This window comes from Thermobia domestica, chromosome 15 (genome assembly GCF_964235325.1).
Source record: "Thermobia domestica chromosome 15, izTheDome1.hap1.1, whole genome shotgun sequence".
Lineage (NCBI taxonomy): Eukaryota > Metazoa > Arthropoda > Insecta > Zygentoma > Lepismatidae > Thermobia > Thermobia domestica.
This window is the reverse complement of record NC_137468.1, coordinates 68771156-68787743: the sequence shown is the minus strand read 5'-3', so window position 1 is coordinate 68787743 and position 16588 is coordinate 68771156. Positions and strand designations below refer to the sequence as shown.

The 16588-nt window shown below is 30.6% G+C and overlaps 1 protein-coding gene across 4 annotated transcripts in view; it reads left to right on the top strand.

Annotated features, from left to right (window-relative positions):
* Positions 1-16588, top strand: part of if (integrin subunit alpha inflated) — a 284835-nt gene that overhangs the window by 208199 nt on the left and 60048 nt on the right. For 2 of the 4 annotated variants that reach the window (XM_081739749.1, XM_081739746.1), the window contains exons 7-8: positions 8386-8457; positions 15254-15432. In XM_081739749.1, coding sequence (XP_081595875.1) covers positions 8386-8457; positions 15254-15432 — 251 coding nt within the window. Of the gene's footprint in view, positions 1-8385; positions 8458-8881; positions 8954-15253; positions 15433-16588 lie in introns of all 4 variants that reach the window. The other 2 variants (XM_081739747.1, XM_081739750.1) reach the window with 2 other exon arrangements.

The following is a 16588-nucleotide window of genomic DNA, read 5'->3' as shown; positions in this document are numbered from 1 at the left end:
CATTTGTTTAAAGTCACTTTCGACTGACGGTAGGAGAAAAGAAAGCATAGTGATAGAAAAAAATCGAATTCGAGATTTCAACGGATGTACGCTTTATGGCCCCTATATGCTGAAAAACGGATTTTTGGCTTTGTGTCCGTCTATTCGTCCGTCCGTTCCTCCCAATGGAAATGTGTTCATTTGTCTAAAGGTCGTACCGTTCAACGTATCCACATAAAGTTTAAACTTAAGAGCCTTCACTACAGCGAAATTAAACTACCGCTAATTTTAGAGTTTTTCTGTAATATTTTCAAAACAAATAAAAATATTTGAAAAGCAGAAACGTAGTGAACTAGACAATACGATTTTGCATGTGATACCGTTATCGCAACTCATCTATCTGCTTTCCATTTGCAATTGTAGATAGATTTAGCATTTTTTTGCGGGTTTTGTAAATAGCGGCATACCAAAACAGATAGGCGAAATTGTGGTAAAGGTATCACATGCAAAATCGTATTGTCTAGTTCACTACGTTTCTGCTTTTCGAATATTTTTATTTGTTTTGAAGGTATTACAGGAAAACTCTAAAATTGACGGTAGTTAAATTTCGCTGTAGTGAAGACCCTTAAGGTTTTTTTTTTAAAGATTCTTCAGTTTTTTTTTTCGAATTTTCTTCCTACTCTCAAAGTTAAGAGTTAAGGCAAGGACTTTTTTTTTTTTTTTTAAAAAAAAAAAGCTATATTCTCGAAAATGGCTCTACAATTTTCTTTATATTTCATACATCAGTATCTCATTAGCAAGCATATAGTATAGTATAAGCTATATACAGGATGTCAAATGTGTCAATATTTTGGGAACAGATTCATCACATCAAAATTAAAAAAAAAAAAAAAAAAAGTTCACATGTACCTGTGGTCGGAAGTGCTTAAGTTTCGTATTTATAGGGTGTTGAAAACGTGAAATAAGTAAAATTTAAAAGTTTATAGTTCCACTACTATTGGACTTATCGTAGTCGGATGAAGACATCACTGAGGAACTGGTATATGAACTATCCAAATATCCATGTTTAAGAATGCTCCAGTACTTGTACACCAATTTTTAGAGAGGTAGATGGAAAGTGATCAAGTACTCCCAAACAGCCTCTCTAAAAATGATTGTGCAAGTACCAGAGGTTCTGAAAGATGGATATTTGGATAGTTCACATACTAGTTCCTCAGTGATGTCTTGACCCGACTACGATAGGTCCTATAGTAGTGGAACTATGAACCTTTAAAATTCATTTTTTTTTCACGTTTTCGGCACCCTATTAACTACGAAACTATGCACTTCCGACCACAGGTCCATTTGAACTTTTTTTTTTCTTATTTTGATGTGAGGAATCTTTCCCAAAATATTGTGCCACATTTATGTAACACCCTGTATATGATAAAAATTCAGGAGTAGTAAACTCTTTCCAGCCTTAGAACAAAGTAGACGTAAACAAAGCAAAATGTATTACTCCGCGGCTCACACGTGCTTCGGCAGCCAGAGATGTGAACAGCAAGCTCATCTGCTAGCTTACTGTCGTCGCATAATTTCCACAATGTTAAGGCTATAGTTGGTTGGTAAATAATTAACGCACTGACACTATACTGGAAATATGTATTTTCTTAAATCCTTATATAAACGAGCTTACCGCTGTTCCTGTGTCCTCTTTTGTGTTTCATAACACGAGACGAAAATGGATTATTGTCACATATCGTCGCCACGAAACTCTGCATTCTGCTATAATTTTAAATGAGTGGGGTAGGCGCGCGAACGCATACGCATGCGCAGTAAATACTATATGTCCAAATACGCGTGAGGTTGAAATAAAGCTACATCTGTTGTTAAATATTATATATATTGCGTTTATTATCACAAAATGCAGGATAAATTTAGATATCTTTATTTGAAATTATTAATTTAGTAGGGATTATATTGCGGTAGGATACTAGTGCAGTGAGTCCACCAACCAATCACTGGTCATCAACCCACTGGTAGTCAGGTGGGTTTGTTTACATCTACTTTTTTCTAAGCCTGGAAAGAGTATAGTTTACTTTTAGGGATGAGATCTTTTCGGACGATTTTCTCAAAGTAACTCAGGTGTTTTTTGTTCATATTTCATAAATAAATGTTTCATTAATAATCTAGTAATACGGTATCTCATCTGTCAAAAAAAAATAGAATTCCTCAAAGGTGATTTCCTTGCTCCCATTCTCAGCTCATCAAGGAGTAGACAGAAACTCAGCATTGATAAAAGGACAGAGGTGATGGGCGAACAACATCGAGGGTTTTGTAGATACACTATTCACAGATTCATGGATAATCATACATTGTCAAAAAATAAATAAATAAATAAATAAATAAAATAAAATAAAAAAATGAACGTACAAACAAGCATTACTTGCAACTCAATGATTCAATGATTCAAACAAGTGAAACTACGGTATACTTCTTAAATTAAACAAATTCAACACTAAAGCCGGAAATAGCGGATCCATAACTTCCGGCAATAGAGGTATAAGGTTAGAGACGGAACCTGTTCTTCAGACGCTGAATCTATATCAAAAACAGTTTCTCGCTATATTTTACAATTATTATTATTATTATTATTTATTATTATTATTATTATTTATTATTATTATTATTATTATTATTATTATTATTATTATTATTATTATTATTATTATTATTATTATTATTATGATTATTACACAGGGATGGAAACCGGAAGCTGTACTGGTTCTTACTATTTCCGGTTTCAGTAAAATAATAAGAGCTAGGATAAAATCTATTCTTGGGAACATTAATCCATATCCCCCCACCCCAAAGAAAAAAGTTTATCGTCTTCTATTAATTGTTTTCGGTCTATAGAAATCAGTATTGGAACCGGAAGTAGGCATAGTAGTAGATTTATATCACTTCCGCTTGTAATAGAGGCACAAAGTCGGGGATGGAACTCTATTGTTGCGGTACTTGAATACATTCCAATAAACCTCATCTCGGTATTTTTTTCCATTATGGAGACTAGTGTTCAAACCAGAAATCTCAGTTTTTCACCAGTTCCCGTGTAAATAAAGGGATAGAGGTAAAGTTGAAATTCATTCTTGAGACACTGAATTCATAAAAGCAAAAAAATTGCTATCTCTTACAGTTTTTTTCTTTATGAAAGTCAGAATTGAAACCGAAAATGGTTGTGTATTTTGTCGGAGAGTGGGCTTTAGGACTCGGAATCCATTTTAAAAAAGAGAGAGAAACAACTTCTGTCTGTCTAATTGCTCTTTTTGCTCTCTCGTGATAGGCCCTAAATATTGAAACCGGAAATTTTTGATTTCTACCACTTCCGATTTGAGTAGAAGGCTAAAGGATGGAATGGAACCTATTTTTGGGAGATACTGAATCAGTTAAAAAAAATCTTGCTGCGCTGTTACGGTTTTTGCTCTAATGCCTGTCGAGAGATAGACAGACTGACTTAGTTGTTCTATACGACATATTTTTTTAATACATAGTATACTGTAGTTTGAGAGTCCTAAAACCGTGAGAGAGATTGAAAAAAAAATGCGTTCTCATAATTCATTAGTCAAAATCCTCAGTAAACGTTTGTCCAAGCATGTTAAAATGTCATTTTTTTATTTTCTTAAACTACGATTTAGTGTGTCTATTGGTGGAAATAATAATAATAATAATAATAATAATAATAATAATAATAATAATAATAATAATAATAATAATAATAATAATAATAATAATAATAATAATAATAATAAATTTATTGTCATCATTACTTCAAAATGTAGATTTCTGTTTCCCCGACTGAATATCACACCAGCAACAAACATAATTAACCCAAACGGAAAGCAATTGCTGCAAGAGGTTAGTGCATCGTAGTGCACGTGATTAATAGTGAAATATATCGTAACCATAGTTATTTGTAAACCGTCACATCCACTTCTGTTAAATTCTGCTTATTTCCTGAAAGATTTATTGTAGATATAACACAGACTAAAGTTATGTGTATGCTGAAGGAAAAACTTTGCAGCTGGTATGAACTAGATCGTTAACCTTAAGATCACACTTTTTAAATGTTGGCTGGAAAGCTGCTGCTGCTACTACTTGCAATGCAATCGTAAACATCTGCTTGCGTTGTGTACAGTATGACCTATTTTGGGCACCACCGCAGAACTCCAGGCTCTCTCCCCTTCGATTAGTGAACTCTTTCTTACTGCTCTGACCTTATTTTCTTTAACACAATGCTTGATCCTTTGTGGAGAAAGCGAACTGAGAAATAGCTACTACGGAATCAGAACCATCTAATACGAGATCACAAGCAACAGAGTTCAATTGACAATTATTTACAATTTGTTTGAATTTATCTAAATTTCAAGAACTACAGTGCTATTGTTTTCTTATATATATATATATATCCTATTTTCTTTTTACTGATTTCATATCCTGTAGCTATATTACCAATAAATAAAATAATCAAATTCGTTCTTTCGTCGAGAATCCATTAAAAAAATATTTAAAAAAATCATTTTAAAAAAATCATATTTTCCATGATAGAACTTCACGAGCTTAGTACACGTATAAAATATATGATATGCAGGCCTTTGGTTCCTGAGCTACTGGGCATCAAATTTGGGATCGGACTTAATGAAATGACATTATTTATGGTGGTCAACGATACTAATCCGACATTGACCAAATTTCGCATAATAATAGACCAAATTTGGCATGATCGTAGCGTGTAATATTGTGATATGCAGCTCATTGGTTCTCGAGTCATTTAGTGTCAAATTTAGGTCTGATCTTAGAAATTTCACGAAATTGCAACCAATAAAACGTATCCGATCTTGACCAAATTGGGATTGCCAGTAGACATTGACGAGCTTTTGTACACGTTTAGACATAGTATGCAACACGATGGTGTACAGATCTTAAGTTCCCAAGTGATTAGCCATATCAAAAGTAGGTTTGAACTCAGTGAAAACAAGAAATTTCATTAAAAGATATTGATGGAACTTATCCGATCTTGATCAAATTTGGTATGGTGATAGACCTTTATAAGTTTTACTACGCATATGAAACATTATATTGTGCATATTTTAGGTCCTCGAGTTCTTTGACATCGAATGTGGGATAAAATTGATAGCCAATAGCTCAAGAACCAAGTACCTGCCACCATGATATTTTACACACATATTAAACCTGTTAAGGTCTACCAACATTTCAAATTTGTTCAATTGGAAACCATTCGTGTTCGAGTCATTGGGCACTAAATTTCAGGCTTCGACTTAACAAACCTGTTATGAAAACTAAGTGCAGCGTGTATTTATAAATAAAAATTGTTTTAAAAAATCAGTGAACGATGGTTTTTTTTTTCCGCTATGGGGAAATTTAGTTCTACTCGTACAAGTCATAATAAGTTATGAACTAGAAATATTGTTCGATTTTTTATTAGTTCTATAATGTATCTCTTCTTAAACAGGTACAAGATTAGGAGGTGCAAGATTAAGTTGATTAATCTTTCTTAGTGTTAATTGTGTTGTATTACCTTTATATTTTAAAATGGGTGCCTCACTGATGTCCAGAGTGAAATATTCGTTCTAGAAAAAAAAAATTTTTTTTTTTAAAGTGAGGCACCATACTTCAAGAGAAAAGAAAACACTGACATAGTAATTGAATTGATTGACCTTGATCCCTATTTAACCAACTTCTTTGTCTTTTGTTTTTCCGGTAACTACAATGAACAGTATTGAATTCAGACATTTTCACCCCCGGGGGGAGAATATGAACCTCTCGGGGGGAGAGGAGTTTGGGTGAAGTAATTTCTACAATTTGTGATTGATATTTTGAGTTTCTCCTGGGGGGAATGAATTTCCTTCGGGGGGAAATTCCCCCGGGCTACCCCCTGAATTCATCCCTGACGATGAATAATTTGGAAAGTTAGAGGAATCTGTATTCTAAAGTTTTAATCGTCGATTTGAACATGCGTTAGATACACAATTTTACCAAAGTATGTGAAACTTAAGCGTAGATTAATGTACAGTTTATCATTATTTATTAATTTCCATCTTATATATTGGTATTAATGTTAATAAATGTGATATATGTGTTAAAAAAATTAATGATTCTTTTTATTTCAGCTGTTGTTAACAAGAGAAAATTTTTACTTTTTCAGTTTTGTGTTTAAAAATATAAAAGAATTTAAGAACTTCTTCTTCTGTATTTTCATTTCTTTTTATCTTTATTTCACTCCATATTATCTATTTTTTTTTTAAAAAAAAAGAGAAGCTCTTTCTTCAACTTTCTTTGATTTTTCTTTTAAAAATTTTCTGAGTGCAAATTCCTTGTTGGAGTTCAGAATAGAAGTTAGATTGACTTTAATACAATAAAGAGAAATAGTAAGCTGATGTTTGTAATATTTTGTTATCGTGAAACCACAAGTACTGTATGTGATTGAGGAGAGATGAAAGACAGGCATTTCGCATATTAAAATCAGAATGGCTGTAAACACAGTGGCGGCTCTTGAAGGAAGTCGTATCATTAAAAAACTATACTTTATTGCTACAAGCTAAGGGAACAAAAGTTTATCTCGTATACTAACTCTTCTATACAGATTTCTGAAGCTGTATCAACCTTTCTTCTCTTATCTTGTAGTGATAAGTAAAAAACTTTTACCGATATGGCTTCTCTGAATAGGCTTAATCACTGCGAAATTAAAATACTGCTGATTTTACAGTAATTATGTGATATCTTCAAATAGATAAAAGATAATCGAAATGTGGAACAAGAGCGCCTTAGATAATATTATTTTGTGTGAAGTACCGTTATCACGAGTCACCTAGTAGCCCTCCGTTTACAGCCATTTAGAAACGCGAAAATAAATGCTGATTTTTCTAAATGGCTGGAAATGGAAAGCAGATAAGTAAGTCGTGATAACGGTATCCCATGTAAAATGATATTGTCTAGGGAGCTCTTGTTCCACTTTTCGATCATCTTCTATCTATTTGAAGATATCACATAATTATTGTAAAATTAGCGGTATTTTAATTTCACGATAATGGGGCCTCTGAAGAATCCGCGCTCATATAGTTATACACTAATGTGGGGCTGTGTTTTAAAATCCATCATCAGGGCCCGGATGTTGTTGACCTAAAAATTTTTAAAAAGTGACCTATAAAATGACACTAAAATTCTTGTAAAATGACCCTAAAAATCACAAAAATAGACCTTAAAACTTACGTTTTCTTAAACGTTTATTTCGTTAAACATTGACATTTTTTTAATATCCATTGGATTTTTGATTAACATTTCTCATTCATATTCAAGAAATCTGGTTTCAGTTAGTTGCACTCCATTGATCATTTATTTCTATTGATCAGTCCATTGTACGGCATTGTAGGTACTGAAAATGTCAATTCACTCCCGAGTTGAAACTAGGAAGCACTCTTAAACAATAAAAAGTTCGCAAGTGTAGATGAAAATAATATATACTCACATGAAAATAATATATAGAAACCTGTTTAAAATCCTTGTACGCCTTCTAATCCATTTTTAGTTATTCACGTGATCACATCCTTTGTGGTCAACAACCCAAAACTATCTGTTTGGCCACCTACTAACCCCCACCTTTCGTTAACCAGCTACAGCTTAGTTTTCATTAGCTTGTTAAGAATGCAGTTTTTCCACCCCAACAGTCAGGAAGAAGAAAGAGATTATTCAACTTCGTCTTTTCCACATTCGTAAACCGTGTTCATTTAAAGATTTCCTTATGTAGAAGAAAAAGAATAAAAAGACCATAAGTGACCTAAAAGTTACCTTAAAATATAAAAAATTACCTGAAATTTTAAAACGGCAAAAACTGACCAAAAGTTGACCCTAAAAAACTATATTTTTAGAACCTAGAGTTGATGGATAACGTTTTTAGTTGAACTTGCCTTGTCCTATGCGTAACAGAAAAAAGTTGACTTGTCAACAAGATCCGGGCCATGTCCATCATCCACTTATGATTCAGACCAATGCTTTTGAGTGAAAAATATCAAATTAAACAGACGAATACCGTACCAAACTGAACTTAATCCAATGCTCGTGAATGTCAAGGTACAATTTATTACAAAACAATACTTAAATTCTAAGAAATATTGTTTAATAAAACTTATTCTCTAAAGAAAAGCGTTCTCTGTTTTAAAAATCATATCTCTATTTTTAAAAAGGTGAATGGTATTGAGAACCAACAACAATCTATTAATTTCAAAATTAAATATTTAGAAAAAAATCAATGAACTCCAATACGGAAGTAGCAGTATTTTCTGATTGTTTGTCTTTTACTTTTTTTTTATTTTTATCACCTTTCCATATGTCGTCTTTGTTTGCTATTTCCAGGTCAAATCTATTCAATCAATTCCACTGCAAGGTTACGGTATCTGCCCCCACAGCCTTCACGTTTAAGATCAGGTAAAAAGAAAAACAAAATATGCATCTCCTCCTGATCTCTGCTTACGTAGGTTAGGAGGAGTCCACGTCAAATTTTCTTTATTAATGAAGGACCTGCACATGGGGCTGAGAAAGAACTAACCAACTAATCATGATCGGTCTTTTTCAGGGAAGGCAACTGAGCACAGTGTTACTTACTTACCAACAGCACATCGTATCAGCAGAGCACATTTGTGTGTAGTCTTGTGAAGAGCACCTAATGTAACCTGTAAAGGAAATTGAGTCAAATGAAAAAAAAAAAAAAAAAAAATCTTTATGGATATAGATATGTAGAATACAAAATAATTCGAAAACTATTTTAAAACAACTGAGAGAGTGGGCGCAAAATTAGTTCTTTTAAAAAAAAATCATCTTTCCATATGTCGTCTTTGTTTGCTATTTCCAGGTCAAATCTATTCAATCAATTCCACTGCATGGTTAGAGTATCTACCCTCACAGCCTTCACATTTAAGATCAGGTAAAAAGAAAAACTAAAATAAAATATGGGTCTCCTCCTGATCTCTGCTTACGTAGGTTAAAGTTAATGTTAGGGTGCAGCACAGTGATCAAAGTGAAATTCATACTCGTTATGATCGCATTATTTTCTTAAAGATGACTATTTTTAAGTTTAATCTCCGTAAATTTGTTCTCGACAGATATCATAGAATATATCAAAAACGAAATTATCATTTTTCAATGATGTTCTTATCTTTTTAAGCATAAGAATAAGCTTATCCTGCTTGAAAAACGGGCACAATAGTACTTAAATCAGAAGGCGTAATTTTTATAAAATACATGTGGCTGGATTCGCGTAAAATTCATTCCAATGGGTGGTTAAATTGAGGACTCTACCTAATCAGGTGTATGTATATATATAGTCTTACAGACTCCAACTTGAATATTGCTTATTATTTTTTCTGAATGCAAAGAAGGTCATATAACATATAGATTTGATGGAAAAACTCACAAATCTATACTGTAAATGTGACAAATTTTACCGTTAAATTTTAAAAATGATGAACTTCGATCAAAGAATAAGTAAATCTGAGAGGTTTCCATTCTATAGTGTTCTTCAATTAATTAAGAAATGGAGTCATTTTATAGCTGTTCTTACACTTTTGAATATCTGAAGTGATCGAGAAAAATTGCCCTACTCTAATACAGTTAAATTAATAAATATCTGAGGGAGAACGGAATATCTTAGCTTTATTAGTATTTTGAATACCACTGTAATACTGTCTGTACTTTAATCTCATCTAAAGTTTAAGATATGTTGCTATTACTAAGATTTATGATAAAGAATATATCAATGCTAATTACCGCAGGTTAGTTTGGCAAACTAAGGTTAGCAGTGTAAACTAAGAAAAAATACTACATAAAAACAGATGAAAAGAAAAAGTTTGACTCAGTTTCCATGTTTCCGTCACTTATCAACTACATGGAACGCATTCTAACCAATAGCACAAAATTAAAAACAAAATATCATTATAGCTACAGGAAATCGTGAAACCACAAATAATAATAATAAAAATAGTAATAATAATAATAATATCCTATTCCAGGTATGGATGTAATTTTTCCCCACATGCTTTTGTTCTGTTAAGTAATATTTGGCGTCGGTAATTAAATATTAAAAGAACAAATAATTAAAACGGTGAAGGTTAATATCTAATTTAAAACTATGAGCAATGTTTATTTTTTCTTTCTTTACATACACACAGACATACACATACTCAACTACACATACAATAAATATCTATAACTGAATCTGTAAATTATTTGTTTACAAAGGACGAAGGATATATGCTTACTAACTCATGCATGATAACTTAAAAGACCACTTCCTAATGAAATACTATTAGTGCGAACAAGGCTCAAATAAACTAAGTTTCTAAAAATATTGTTGGGTCTCTCGGAGTTTGATTTAAGCAGATGTAGAACATAAATTATTTAATTGAAGAGTAAACACAACATTAACTTGATTTGTCTCGTCATTATTAACTTGATAAAACATTTAATTTACGTGATATCAATTTATAATTTTCTTTTCGTATGTTCACACCCTATTTCCACAATATTTCAGTATATGTATTACCGGTATTTAATTTACAACTCATGACGTTTAATAACGTATTTATTGGTTATATCTTACGAACAGGAAAATTATCAAGAAATTATAAGTATTGATTTAGAGTATAGAACTTAAGTACACTAAAGTCCCTTTTAACCGAATTTGATGGGACCTTCAAGTTGAACGAAAATTAGTTGAACCGGAATAATTTTTTTTCGATATAGAATACTGCCTATTTTTATATATTTTGATATATTTGCAGCGTGAAAGGATGTCATTGGCAAAATGTGATGCCTTCAAAATTGAATTTTAGAAGTGAACATTACTAACCTAAAGCTGTACGACTAAAGTCATGAATTTTAATACTTGCTATCGAAAAAGTCAATTTTTTGGCTTTGTAGTAAAGGATTTTATTATTTTTTTTAATGATCCGATTAACGCGGAAATTCGGTTAGCCGAGATTCGGGTAAACGAAACTGTAGCGTATAGAAACTATAACGCATAATATTACCTTTCTCAGTGAGAAACTTTGTTCAAAACTTGAAAGTAGCTTTCGTTAGGAAAAAGGTTATAAGTTATTATGTATGAGATATCAAGCATCCTACATTATAAAATATTGCTAAAAATAATAATTGTTAGTAAAATAAATTGGCTTTTCTGCATGTACATCTAATAAATTTCATTTTATTTTGTACGTAGTTAGTTGTAGTTGCAGCGTAACAAATGGAATGATTTATATTTAGAGATGAATATGTTTATTTATTAATTCCACGTAGTAATATAACTGTATATAAAGTAGAAGATTAACATCCAACAAATTAACTGGATGAACAAGAATGTAGGCAAATCTAGAATAACATCTGAAAGCATTAAGTTTTATTATTTCATTATTCATTTTATGTTCGCACATATTGTTGTTAATATCTACTTAACAACATTAATTTAGTTTTAATATCTAACTCTGGTAAATGGTAAAGAATAAAAACATTGGTAATGCACTATTAGTATACATTTATAAAAAGTGTGTAAATATATATATAAAAAAAAACACTAACACTAACATGTAAGCAAAGTACGAATGAAATATCATTCTATTCTGTGTTAATATTTGAAACTAAGTTTCTTACTTTAAACTCAAATTAATTGCCAGAAATACAATGTTTCCGTATAAAGTTTCAATGTCATCTTGTAGAACGAACAAAAATTATTAATTGACTAAGTTTGTACGAAATAAACTGTAATCCTAAAATAAAATATGAAGGCAGAATACAAAATGGCTAATAGAAAATGGCCAATAGAAAATGAGAGTTCCATAGTGCACTTTCGCAAGTTTTTTAGGTACATCATTGGATGATCTTAGTTTAAATTGCAGTGAATTGTTAAGATTTGTAGATTGATATGAAAACGAAATATTATGCAGTTAAACCCAAGAATGTTTGTGAACTCTGAAGCGAATAAAGGAGAAAACTCATAGTAAATCTATAGTACATCAAAGAATAACATTAATATACAGTGTAGCATGAATATATTTAATACTCACTATTATTTTATCTCAGTTACATGGTTAGTTATTATTTTATTAATTATTTATAAGGAAAGATAGAAAAAGTTAAGTACTATTATTATTTAGATAAATATGATTTATTAAGGAACAAACAATATTTTAATTTAAAACATTTAGTTTAGATTATTTAGATAGGAATATCTCGCAGTTAAATTTTCTTAATCAAAATAGAAAAGTTATATGCAGTTTTTTGTGCATTGTTTTGATATTATCAGTTTGATGCGAAATTTTTTCTCCATGTTGAAAGATATGTCCAGTATTCAAAAAAAAAAAAAAAAAAAAAAAAAAAAAAAGTTTCAAATCACACTATTTACATTTCAAAATTTACTGATATTTTGAAACTAATTTGATTATTATTATTGTCTGTTATACATGGATGATTTTCAATATTATAAATATATATAAAACGTAGTACATGATCGGACATTAATTTTATTCCCTTATTGGGTATAAAATTATCAGAAATCACTGTTGTCAATTACTAAAAATTTCATGTTACTGCAACTTTCTTGAGTATACATTAATTTATTTTATATTTTAAATTCTTATGTCAGATATATTTTGATTTTCTGCATTTTGTAATTTTGTTTAACAATATGAGCAAGAATACAAATTATATTTATTTATTTATTTATAGTACCTTCCAGTTTACCAAATAAGTATACATCATTCTAATATACATAGATCGTAAATGTACATAAAGAAGAGTACATGATCAAAAATAATTTCATTCCTTAGAGAATACAAATGTTCCTCAATGTTGCTTCTAAATTTATATGTGCGTTAACTTTATTCGCATGTGAATGGGAATTATGATATATACACAATACTTTATAAAGGAAACATGTATTTCTGGTACATGTTTAAATGTTTCTTACGTTGGAAAAGTGGTACAAAATCCACCTAGAACAATATTACAATTTGTCTTCTCGAACATCATTATTAGTTTTTTAAATGTAGTTCATAGCTTAGTCCAATACGCTTTTAATAAAATGATGGTGTAAATTGACTGATTACCATTCATATAAAAAACTAGAAATAACTATCATAATATATAAATCGATTTATACACGATACATATAATGTTAACTTTAGTGCATTTCATTACAACCCAAAAAGGAAAAATGTAAATACATAAATTTAATAATGTAAAATTATCTTATAAGATGTACATATTGAGATATAAAACTGTCCAATAGTGCAATTACGTACATTTCAGTCACTTAGATAAGTAGCACAATGATGACCAATCAAAAATTTCGTTTTGAGTGAATGAACTAAGAAAAAAATAAAGCATGGATGAATGAACCAAAATAGAAAGCATGTAAGCTACTGCACTGACTGCACGTCATACGCTTCATGAACAATAAATGAGTAGTTACATTTTTTTTTCGCACATGGAGTGATTTAGAAAACAAATACATGATTTCCTTTTTTTCGTGAGAAGTAATGAAAGAATTTGAAGTTTCTTCTCTTTTTGATTAATTAAAAAAAACGCATCATGAAATATTTTCTTGCATTGCAAGTTAAATTAGTTATTTCTTAATATTATTTCTGCTTGTTAACACTTGAAATATGTTTCGCTTTAAAAAGAACTTATTTTTTTCTTTTGCTCGGGAATGTTTTTTTCGTTTGTAATACTAACAGTAGTTCCTGGAAATGTTTCGTGTGTTGGAACTCTGTTACCTATGTATAATGTAATCTTTAGAAGGCAAAGATTAATTGATCCATTGCATCTCTTTGTCTTCTATTTGATATTGAATCACATTAGAACGAAAGAGAAGTAACAACACTCAACCAGGGGATAGAATTCCCATTAATTTCGAAAACAAATTTATTCATTATGATTATTTATTTATTTTTTTTAAATACTATATCATGACTTTTTCTTCCATTTCTAAAAGAGAATGTTACTTTGTTAATTTTGTCAAGAGAGATTTGAGACCTGAAAGCGATTACTGAGTATATAATAATTCAGTACACGCATATAATGTTTTTTCAAAACTATGTGATTTTCATATCTGTGAGAATAATGAAAAATACTATGATTTTTTAAAAGACATGCAGATATGACCCCAGTATTGAAGTATAACTGTAAATATGTTAGAACAATAATTAATCCAAAAAATGCGTCCTGTTACATATCTCAAAAATTGTCAAAATCTTGGTAATTTTTACGATTGAACAAACGTTCTACGATGTTGATTGACCATCATTGGCAATATTAAAGTTATTAATAATCAAATTTAAACCTTTCATATTCATATATGATGACATCTTTAGATATTAAATATTATTCCTGTCTAACAACTTCCATTATTCTTTTATTCAATAATATATACAGTATATTTTGCTGTCTTCCTTCATCTTTCTAGGAACAAAATTTATGTTTGTAGAAAAATATCTTGCAAAAATTGTTTCTACATGTTAGATAATAATATATTTTATAGAGCAATCTATCTTAATTTGTACAACACAAAGGAAGTCTCAAAACTAAAGAATTATTTCTAGATTAATCCATCGAACAACAGAACACTTCTAACTACGCGACACTTATACATAATTGATTATTTTTTTGTTTAACTTTAACGAAGAAACTGGAAAACTATTGACATAATAAGATTTCAAAAGTTTCAGAGAAAATATTTAAAAATTTAAAACTGGAATATCACAGTAGTTTTCGTGCGAAATCGTTATCAAATTATCTGAGAATTAAAAAAAAAAAAAAAAAAAAAAAAAACTTTACACAGTTTGACCATTTTTAGCGATCTCACTTTCTAGTGTATCACTTCTGATTTTGTAAACTTTTTTCTTCACTCTGATAACCGTGTCGGCTAGAAAGCTGAATGTAACATTTTTACGTGTATTATGGTATGTATATAATCTTTCTATTCGTATGTTAATTTCTGTTTGAGCGCCGCTATGTGATACAATATTTGTTTGCAAAAGTGTGTAAACAAGATTCCCATACAATGAAATTGATAAATTATAGTCGTATCCTTTATTGTTTGGTATTAGTTAATATGTTTATATAGTACGATTAATGCGAGAATAAAATATTTTTTTTAACATTAACGTACATAAGGGGAAGAATATGCAAATCATCTTCTATGAAGAATTCTAATTCGTTTGATATTTCCCAGGTCAAGTCTACTCGCAATCTCTTCTGAATAGAGCAGATGCACTCAACACTCTTGAAGGACCAAAGTATGATGACGACAGCTATCTAGGTTATTCAGTTACTGTAGGCAACTTCAGAGGTGGGGAAGACCGATCTGATGTCGCAGCTGGAATGCCACGAGGAGATGGTCTTCTAGGAAAGGTATTTTAATAGCTACGGAAACATGAGGCCATTTGTTTCCTTATTCTTGATCAATTCAAATGGTAGGGTTTGGTTATAAGCCTCAAAGAAATACACACGCCATGATTCTGTCAGAAATCGGACAATCTTATGAAAGTTATCGTGGAAAATATTAATATATCGTACATATGCTCAACTTTCCAAATTGGGCTATTCTCCTTTATATATAAATTACAAACCTTAGTATTGGTGTGTAGACAATGCCACTTTAACATCAATATTTCGGACGCCTTACTCGAGTAATCATCATCAGACCAAACACCGGCTTAAATCATATTCTGCAATAAGTTCTTCGTATGCTTAGATCTAACAACGCAGTGAAAATAATTAATATTATATAACAAATGGTATCAATACGACGTAATATTTGCAGACCCTAGTTACTTAGAGGCATCAAGCTTTTTATTCAAATTTACAAGAATTATAAATCTATGTACAAAAGTTTAGCGTACAAAACTACTAACAAATACCCTGTTTATTTTCCTTGTATTACAAGAATTTCGAACAATTGGCTTTGTCTATGAGTGTACTTATATCTAGTTCATATCACTACCCACAAAATATATTTTAAATTAATATAAGTTCAGTGAGCGAAGCAAAATTGTTATCCATTTTGGTTCATTTTAGTGATTATTCTGCAAATACAAAAATTATTTAAGACAAATGAAATAATACAATGTTTTCTTCTTATCCATCACTTATCATATCATCATTCACCATCACTTATAAATGGTTTTTACTTTTGTTGTTGAAATTAGTAATGATGTTGTCCTATTCTCTATCTTTATTATTACTGTATTTTCAGTGTTGAGTTCAATAATCTGTTCTAATATAATACGCTTGAAAAGCATTTCCTTCAATTAAAGAATTCACGGTACAAAATAGGATATCCTGTGCTGCATGTTTGTTTTATTGAAGGTGATTACATAATCCAGAAATGACTTCTTTATCTCCTCAAGGAGTCCTTTAAGTACTCTCTCAATCTAATGCCAATATTCCTTTTGGTCATTCCTATACACTTGTCTTTGCACGAGAAAGGTATTTGACAAATTCTACGGCAAGGAGACTCAGTGGGATACTTTGTCATTTTGAATGTCCGGTTTTCTCGTTATTCGAA